At 38.5% G+C, this 9,919-nt stretch overlaps 1 protein-coding gene across 1 annotated transcript; it reads right to left on the bottom strand.

Annotated features, from left to right (window-relative positions):
• Window positions 1–407: 407 nt before the first annotated feature.
• Window positions 408–2,809, bottom strand: LOC123268044. The gene is made up of 3 exons (XM_044732924.1): window positions 2,731–2,809; window positions 958–1,554; window positions 408–637 (listed from the first exon to the last, which is right to left on the bottom strand). Exons 1-3 carry the CDS (start codon window positions 2,807–2,809, stop codon window positions 408–410), a joined length of 906 nt encoding a protein of 301 aa, XP_044588859.1.
• Window positions 2,810–9,919: the final 7,110 nt, after the last annotated feature.

Here is a 9,919-nt window from a genome sequence, read left to right as displayed (position 1 = left end):
AAACAATAAATCGCCTTCGACATCCAACGAGCATGACTCATTGCTCCCGGACATTTAAAAGTGTAATTATCCTTTGGCGTAGCTCCCAAGAAAATAGATGATAACTCCAAAAATTCTCGATAGTCATTTCTTGGAAGAAATTTCTGCAAAAAAATATGATCATTTCTGTTATTATTGAAAGGTAATATCTTTACATGAGAACTGGAGATTTTAAATTGTGTACACAAAACGTGGTCAACTTGAATTAAGAAAATTATTAAAAAGAACACTATCTTGCCTAAAATGAAAATTTTCTTTGACCAAAAAGTTTTTTCTGTGTACTTTTACAACTCAAATAACAACTCAAAATATACCTGCGAATAATTATCGATAAAACTTAATAGTTCATCTTTTTGTTTAATAGTATATTAGCCACTCATCTTATCGTTGATGCCAGCGTTATATTTGGATGTGTTGATTTTATTCCAACCGATTTTAAATCGATTAAAAAATGGAACGTTCGGACCTGATTGTACTGGCCAGTAAGCTTCAAAAACGCCTTTTATGACAAGTTCAATTACATGATGACGACAGGGTAACCATATAAGCTTTCGTTTCAGAATTTTCTCAAGCTCTACGCCAGCGCCATGATGAATTCCTATAGATTAGAAAGATAAAGATTTGATTAGAAACATGAATGGCAAATCAAGTGATTTTTATTTTGAACTATATTACTTCCATAAATTCTGAAAATATAACAATCAGTGGAGTTAATTTTTGTAATAAAGTTTATTTTTAAATATTATCATCTGACCACAGAAAACTTTATTTTTGGCAAAAAAATCAACTTGTCGGTTTTTAGAGGTTTTTAATTGGAATATTGAAAAATAATTGTGAAAAGATCTTAAGTATAATTTTTCTCTACTTTTTCAAATCTGAGCTTTTTTCAAGTAAATAAGACTAATAATTAAAATTTACCCGTATTGGTTGCTGCAGTATCAAAGCATATCGCTTTTATGTAATTACTGACACCCCATTGCTCCATAGTTGAGTATACAGCTAAAGCTTGCTCAATCCCAGATCCTGAATTCATTTTTGGAATACCCAATAGCTGTTCACTGCCAGACGATGTTAAAAGCACCGGAAGCCTATCTACTGTTTCTGTCCCAACAATATCACTTAGCAGTTTACCATCCCAATGGACCACATAATTGTCATTGAATTTTAAGTCTTCTTTTAAGCCTTTAGCAATTTCTTTCCGATGAATTATACGCTGTCGTTGAATAGTTTTATAACTCAAATTTACATTCCGAGTATCGAATCCCACACTTTTTAAAGTAGCTGCCAAAACATATGTGGCGCTTCGGCTACTTACATTACCACGATCCAGTGCAGCAGCTAATTCTGGCGTCATAATATTAATTTTTGGTGTCCGTTTTGCTGTTAAAAAATCTGTTTCAAAGTTAGACACATTTGAATTTTGACTCATAAATGAATCTGACTTTGATTGCAACTCCTGACTAGATGTTGTAGCATCACAATCATCATTACTGTTATAATCACGAGAGGTGTTTTCTGAAAAATATAAATTATTTTGACATTGTTAAATAGAAAATACACTTCTTACAAAAAATAAGGGAGCAAGAAAAAAATCAAAATATTTGGGGTATTTTCAACAGTCTGTAACTTATAAAAAAACTATCGTAGAACAAATAAAACAAAAGCAAATTGCAGCTCTCAGTATTTTATTTTTGGATCTGAGTTCCAAAAATTTTTTTATTCCTAATCTTAAGAAATCTACCGAGATAAAAATTTTTGAAATTTTTTTTGGTTTTTATTCTTAGCTTATGGATTTGGAAAAAATTTTTTTGATTTAATCTCTATATGGACTGGATATCTTGCTCATTGAGCTTCGATTTGTTAGTTTGAAAACCTCGATTTGAGCATTTCTCGCTGAGATATCGGCGTTTTAATGAAAAAAGACCATTCTGTCTTTGATTATCAATACCTCAGCAACCAATGATCGTAAAGAAAATTCAAGATGGGTTTTGAAAACTTGGATGAATTTTCTACAAGAATTAGCCATTGATTTTTTGAAAAAAAATTTTTTTTTAATCATTACATGAATTTAAAAAGCAACAAAAAAGGGCTTTTCGTAGTTTTTTAAAAAATCAATTGCCTAATCAAAATTTGCTGCAATTTCCTTTTTTTTTATTTACTGTACGATAATTTTTTCACAAGTTACAGCCTGTTGGAAATCCTCCGAATACTTGGATTTCTTTCTTACTTCCTTAATTTTTGTAAGAGTATGATAAAAATTACACAATTGTGTAAGTTTGCAAGGCAATTAACTACTAAAATATTATTTTTGTGTTGAAAATATGCAAAAAATAAGTTATAAAAATTGTCAATCTTAACATAATTTAAGTTAATTGTACAGAAAAAAAGATTATATCATCAGCCATATAAATTTTAGGAAAATCTGAGATTTTTCGAGCGTGAAATAATTTCATTGGCCTAAAACAATTCGATTTGAATCAAATTATTTTAGTTTTCTTAGATATATTTTCATCAGTTGAGAAAATTGATTCTTTATTGAAGAATTTTTTTCTTACTTTGTGTAAAACTTAAAAATTTATTGAATATAATAATTTAGATAAGTATTTATTCATTAGAACATAGTAACTTATTATTAGCACGGTACAAAATAGTTATTTTGACTTTATTAAACTATTATTAATGAATACGTACCTATCGCCTCTATTTCCATTATTTCTTCGTGTTTTTCGTCTGAGATATTATTATTATTTTCTTGCAGATTTGAAGACATTGGAAGTTGAAAATCAATATTATTATTTCTATCGAAACCTTTTAAACTATTCTTCCCAGCGATGTCAAATAATTGTTCGAGTTTTTTTTCAAAGCTATTTTCTCTTTGTTTTTGAGCACGTGATTTTTTGCGATTGCACAGTAAATATTTCCACTTTTGAAAATACTAATTATTTTCTTTACAATGTTGCAAAACCAGTAGTGGAAATCTGCAAATTATTACAGCAGACTAGAACGGCACTAGCAGTTTTTGAAGCACTATCATAAATTTTTAATTTGAGAACTTTATGTTGATAAAAATAATGATAAAACTTCTTTGACAGTCGGAAGCTTACGGTTATTAATTTTCTCAATAGGAACACCGATTAAATAAGTTTTCTCCAATGACATAGTGGCGAGTTTTTTATCAAATCGAACTTAAACGTTACAAAGTAACGTAATGAAACAATTCACAAACACAGAATTAACTAAACGCTTAATTTGTAATACTGAAACAATTAGATACCATAAATAAATTCAAACTATCAATTACAATTAAACAATCTAAAGAAATAAAGAAGAAAATTATATACCAAACAATAAATAAATACTTAATGAAAACTCAAATTTGCGTTGACAACGTTTAAGTTACTTTTGCACAATGAAGAATAGAATCAAAGTAATTATGCACAAAGAGTATTCATTTTTGAACAATGCAATGATAAAAAGCAGGGGTGGGAGTGAAGAAAGGCTATATTTTCAGCTTCAGTAATAGATTACGGAAAAGCTCACGATACCTCGCAGCGCTTTGGCGTGAAGAAAGGCAGCGCTGTAGCGTATAACAATCAAGGTCATTTTCCGATCAAAGGAAATCAAAGTTATTATACACGGATAGTATTCCCTTTTTTGAAAAGCGCAATAATAGAAGCAAGGTGGTGGGAGAAAGGAAGGCTATGTTTTCAGCTTCGGTAACAGATTACGGAAAAGCTCACGATAACTCGCAGCGCTGTAACGTGAAACTTTCAAGGTCATTTTCAGGTGGTCGACTTCGCTAATAAACACTTACAAATGTAATCGTGGAGGGAGAGTAAAATTAAATTCTCGTTGACATTAAAAGGACAAAACAACAAGAGGGCTAAAACGGAAGTTTAAAAGTGTAAGTTTATAGAAAAAATATATCCCTATACAAATAAATAATTTATAATAAAGGGACCGAATTTATTTTACTATTGGAGTTAGTTAAATACAGTAAAATGAATTTATGTCGATAATTAATCGTTAAAAAGCAAAATAATACATTGGTAAATTATGATTTTATAAAAAAATTTAGTCTTCCAACAAAAAAAAAATTATTCTCAATATTAAAGTCATAAATTTTTCAATCAAAAGGAAAAAATCATGTGTAACGCGAAAAAAACGATAAATTATTTTTGAATTTAACTTCAACGTCGAATAACTTTGAAAGGAGTGAATTTAATCAAAAATGTTAGAAGACTTTTTTTGTAGAGCATTAAATTTCCTTTGAAAATAAGTATTTTAAATTGTAAAAATATTGATATTTCTGGTAGCTACAAAAATCCAAAATTGAAACGCAAAATTGAAAAAATAAATCTTTGTTTAAGGCATGATTACAAGGAAACGGCTTGTTTTACAGTAATTTACAAAGATAACTTTTTTTTAGGAAATTTAATTTCCTATAAGAATACATATCGCTAAAATTTTTCAGATTGATAATTAACGAATTTTGAGTAAAAAATGCGATTACTGTTGAAAAATCAATAGTCGTAACGATACACCCCTTAATATTATTATTAAGGACTCAAACTTGCACAATAATTTTTTTTTTATCATCATGAATGATATTTTCACAGTATCGATAGAAAAAATAGTCAGTTTTTGGCCCAGTCTAGTATATATATGTATATATATATATATATATATATATATATATATATATATATATATATATATATATATATATATATATAAACTTTTGAACCATATGTATTTTCTGAATCAGCTTGACAAGCTGAGTCGAAGTATAGCAAAATTTTTCAAAAGTTCCGTCATGAGGACCAATGCAATAGTTAGATTTCTATGAAATCTACTAAAAACCTTCTCTCTCCTTTCCCCATAGATGTTATGAGGAAGACAGGATCGGAACCGCGTTAGCATTACTTCAATCCAGTCCGTGCTGCGTCTAACGACGCCCACTCCTGGTTACTGGTCCCTTTCTGCGGTTTTTCCTTTTAAAAGGCGCTGCGCGTAGGCTGCGACAACTGACCAGTTATCTTCTTTTTTGAGCATGCAAGTTACCAAGCTCTCAGGGGAGAGCGTGGTGCCAATAGTTTCTTCGGTGCTGCTTTCGTGGTCCTTCCACTGTACACACTCGAAGAACGTGTGTTTGGCGTCGTCTGTTTAATCCGGTCAGTATTCGCACGTTGTCGTAAGTTGCAGTCCCATCTTAAAAAGATAGGCTTTGAACTGTCCGTGTCCTGTCAATAGCTGGGTGAGAAAGAAGTACGTGTCCCCGTGCTTCCGAGAAAGCCATACGTTGATGTTTAGGATCAGGCGCGCTGTCCATCTGCACGTCTCTCCCGATGTCCATCGGTCCTGCCACTCTTGCTGCATTTCCGCCTTTATCTTCGTTCTTGCCTCCTTCATGTTTTCGCCACTGGTTTTAGCATCATAGAGTTTTGCTCTCTCGAACGCTAGTAGGTCGATGGGCGCAGCTCCCGCAATGACCAATATAGCCACTTCGGTATTCGGCCACTTCGGAAACCATACGGTAGGCGCAGGCAACCCTGAGATCGCCTCGCCGCTACACTACTGCCATTTTCTGCCGGTAGGTCTTCTGCTTTAATATGTCTGCCCATTTCTCTATTTCATAAAGCAGTGAATATTTCTTTTTGGTTCGTGGTCCCATCGTGTTGGCCATGACCCTTGATAGACTAGATACCATCTTGCTAGCTTTCCTGCATGCACTATCGAAATGTTCACGGAAAGATAGTTTCTCGTCTATCATTACCCCTAGGTAGCGCAGGGTCCTTGTTGACGTCAGTGTTGTTCCTTCCATGTCCACAGCGAATGATTTTGGGAACCATTTTTGACGTGTCAGAACGACCATCTCGGTTTTGTGCTTGGCGACTTTCAGATGGTGTTTATCAAGCCAAGTTTCGACGGCATCAATAGTTTCCCGAACCAATAGTTCTGCCTCCTTAGCGCTGTCTACTACTATGGTGGCAACGAGTCATCAGCAAAGCCCGTGAGCTCTACTTGTTTCGGCAACGGGATTTCTAGGAGCTCGTCGTAGTCTGCGTTCCATAGGTCAGGTCCCATAATTGAACCTTGCGGAACGCCCGCTGTTATTACGTGTTCCAGTAGACCTTTCGTGGTTTCTGTGATCAACGTCCTTTCGTCGAGATAGTTATCGATTATTGCCAGATTTTCTGATTTTGTGTCAAATTTGTGCTCCAGGGCATCTAAAATATCTCCCCAATTTGCGCTGTTAAAAGCGTTTTTGATATCTAGTGTGAGGAGGAAACACACCTTGCGAGCTTTGAGGCTACCAGAGCATGCTTCTGTTGCTGTCTCTATAACTTTTTGGATCGCACTGACTGTGGATCGTTCTTTCCGAAAATCATATTGGTTAGTGGCAAAGCCTCCGGCACGATCGATGTCGTTGCGAATTCTTCCTTGTATGAGCTTCTCGAGCAGTTTTCCAGCAATGTCCAACATGTAGAGTGGTCTTAAAAACGAAGGTGTTACAGGGTTTCCTTTGCCTTTGTCTAAAAGGACCAATCTCTGCCGCTTCCAGACTGTGGGGAACGTGCCAGTTTTCAGGCATACATTATAAGGGTTCAGGAGTAAATCTGGATATTCCAAGGCTATAATCTTGATCACCGATGTCGGGATGCCATCAGGTCCAGGTGCTTTTCCTGTCTTGAGGGTCTTAGCCGCGTCTTATAGTTATTTGGTTGTAAAGAGTGTTTCTGCGCCGTTTTTAGCATAGTGCTTTTTCTCCCGCGGCGGATGTTGGGGGAACAGTTCCGCTACGATGCTGTTCGTTAAGGCAGGAGACTTTGGCGCTTCTGGTGATGCCTTTCCGAGTCGTTTAGTGACAATTTGGTAGACTTACCCCAGATGTCCTTGTCGAGATCATTACAGATCTCTTTTCATAACGTCGCTTTACTTGCTTTGATGGCACGATTTAACGTCTTTTTCACCTGTTTGTACTCGTTTGAATATAAGTCTTGGTTTAGGGAGCGTTTCGCAGCTCTCGTTGCGCGGCGACGTAGCTCATGGCATCTTTTGCGAAGTTCTGCTATGTCTGATGACCACCAGTACGCCGGCCTGTGAAAACCCCGATTTTTCAGCCGCGGCATACAGGCGTCACAGGAGGCAGCAATTTCTTTCATCGTATTTAGTACTGTTTTTTCAGTCTCGCTGCGGGTATTTGGAATCAAGTTGTTCTGTAGAGTAGACCAGCTTCGTGTTAAGGACGTTCGCAGTGCCTCTAGGTCAAGCTTTCTGGCGTTTCACTTCCTCTTAGAAAGTTCGCTTTGTGGAACCGGAGCAGATGCCAGTCCAACGCTGAATGTCGCAAACTGGTGATCACTGCCACTGTATTCTTCTGATACAATCCAGTCTTCGATCATGTTGGCAATCCTTGGAGTCGCCAACGAAATGTCGAGGATGGATTCTTGATACCCCGGTCTTCTAAAGGTCGTGATGCTCCCGGTATTCAACACTATGAGTCTAGTTGCGATAAGTTCAGCCGATTTAGCGTTAAAGTCACCAGCTACGATGACTTCACCGTTGAACTTAGTAATAGCATTTTCTATTTTTGCCAATTTCTGACGGAACACATTAATCCCTTCGTTAGGAAAGAGATAGACGCTCATGAAGTAGGTTGTGGGGGTTTGAATCCAGACAAAACCTGCTCCACTTCCGCTGTTGTTGGCGGTAACGTTCTTTGTGTTCACAATCCAAATCACTGCCGTGCCAGTTTCGTCTGCGAACCATGTTCTATCTTGGAGGTTGAGATGCTGCTCGCAGATGAAGCAAACGTCGATTTTCTCTTCAAAGACTCGCTGGCAGAGTAAGTTTTGCGTCAACGCACACCTATTCAGGTTTCCTTGTAGTATGCGCGTCATTTCTGCCTTCTCGTAGCTTCGGCAAGTACAGCGCGGAATGCCTTACAAGCCCCAGTGTGGTTCTCTCCGCCACATTTATAGCAACACTTGCCTCTATCGAGTCCCGTACAGCAACACGTTTAGTGCCCAAAACCAAGGCATTTAAAGCAACAGGTTACTTTCGCAACTGGGCGTATGCGACAGTTAATCCATCCGATCTTTATACGGGCCTTGTCAAGGATCTTAATCGCGCTAGCCTCGTCTATCTCGCAGAAGGCTGCCCGATTGTCTTGTGGTGTAGGTTTTGTCAAATTCACGCGTTTGATCTCCAGGCTGTTGGTGAAATCACGTTTGAGTGCTTCACGGACGTCACCCTCTGTGGAGACTCCATCCAGGTCGAGGATCTCGATCGTTGTTATTGGTGTGAGCGTCTTGACCGTACCAATATAAGCAGTGGCTGACTTTACCGCGTCGGTGAAAGCCCTGCTGTCTTCGGCTTTCGAGTCATTTCAAGGAGAACGCTTCCATGTTTCGTCTTTTTAATAGACTTTATGTCTACGCCAGTCTCGACAAGGTTTACCTTGGCTTTGATTTTCTTCAGGATATTTGCATATGTTTGGCCTTCTACTGGTTGGACAAGAACAACCTTAGTTATTATCTTCTTCCTGCTCGGTTTCTTAGAGCCACCCTTACTTGGATGGTTTTCAGCTTTAGTAGATTGAGCCGCTGGCTCCTGTTCTGTTTCCTTCCTCTTCTTTTTTGGCTTGTCGTTTGCTGAAGAAGGGCTGGGCAAGAACAGCTGTCTCTTCCTGTAGTCCTTTTCTTGCCGTGGTGGTTTGGTTGGAGTAACCAAAAGTGGCTGTGGTTTCTTGATCAGACTCGGAGTTGTTTGGGTCGCTGACACCGACATGCCTGGTGATTTGTTGGCCAGTCTATATGCCGTAGTAATGGACGTAACCAATTTTCTGATCTCATGATGGAGATTCTTCTTGTCTTTTATGAAGTCGGCTAACTCTTCGATTTTATTACCAATCCGCTCCATTGGCGATTGTTGGCTAGCGACGGTCGGTAGAGAGTTGATCCTTCCTCGGTAAGCATACGTGGTGATGGAAGCAGTAGGTCCTCCACTTTCTGGAGGAACGTTTGTTGACTGCCCGTCTACTTCCATCTGGGCTGTTTTCTTACTCCCTGTAGCATTACTAGACAGCAGAGCCATGGGGGCCACCCCGCTGTCCAAACGATCGCTTGATGACCACGAGTTCAGGCCCGTTTGCACGTCTTCCCTCGCCGGCACTGTGGTATCCCTCCCCTGTGCGGTAAACGATGTTTGAAATTGTCCTAACATTTCCATATCGTTGTTTGCTAGGTTTTGGTCCACCCCGAGTACCCTATTTTCTCAGTACCCGACATATCTGCCGGGCAGATATGTCGGGCATTCCCCTATACGCCACCTGGGGAGGCGCCCGATGTGGGACCCAGCAAACCTGACACGAGGTAAGTTTTCATCGGATTTCCACGAAGTTTTGAAGTCCCAGGAAGCCATTCTGACTATTCCCGCCGAGATATCCGGCCACGTGTGTGTGTGTGTGTGTGTGTGTGTGTGTGTGTGTGTGTGTGTTTTTCTCTTTAGGGGGGGGGGAATCCTTTTTACGGATTCCAGGCGTAGCTGTTTGGCCTGGATATGTGGTGACTCGACGCAGCGTCATACTAAAACTCGACGCTGACGCCCCTACCCACTAAACCCTAAAACCCCTTTCTCTTCTATCCTCTGATCCCCCATGGTACCGCCGTAAGGCATTTCTTCGCGGGGGGAGGAATTAGCTGCCGCTCTTCCTTCTGCTGGCTAAGATGTTATTTCTTCCTTCTAGATTCTGTCTTTCGCTCTTTTCCTCTCAATGGATCGCAACTCGGTAAGCACTTTTGTAGCAAAAGTGCTTGTGGCGTTCCAGGCAGCTTCTGATGACAGCATTGCTGCTACTATTGTCTCTGGTTGGATT

Source organism: Cotesia glomerata, linkage group LG6 (assembly GCF_020080835.1).
Source record: "Cotesia glomerata isolate CgM1 linkage group LG6, MPM_Cglom_v2.3, whole genome shotgun sequence".
In the NCBI taxonomy this organism is placed as follows: Eukaryota; Metazoa; Arthropoda; class Insecta; order Hymenoptera; family Braconidae; genus Cotesia; species Cotesia glomerata.
The sequence above is the reverse complement of the archived record's forward strand: the minus strand, read 5'-3'. Positions and strand labels throughout refer to the sequence as shown.

Excerpts from the sequence above, each read along its gene's own strand:
- LOC123268044 (XM_044732924.1), bottom strand. The coding sequence starts at position 2,809 with ATGTCTTCAAATCTGCAAGAAAATAATAATAATATCTCAGACGAAAAA. Across the intron at positions 1,555-2,730 it reads AATGGAAATAGAGGCGATAG|AAAACACCTCTCGTGATTAT; the intron begins GTACGTATTCAT and ends TATATTTTTCAG. Across the intron at positions 638-957 it reads TACTGCAGCAACCAATACGG|GAATTCATCATGGCGCTGGC; the intron begins GTAAATTTTAAT and ends TCTAATCTATAG.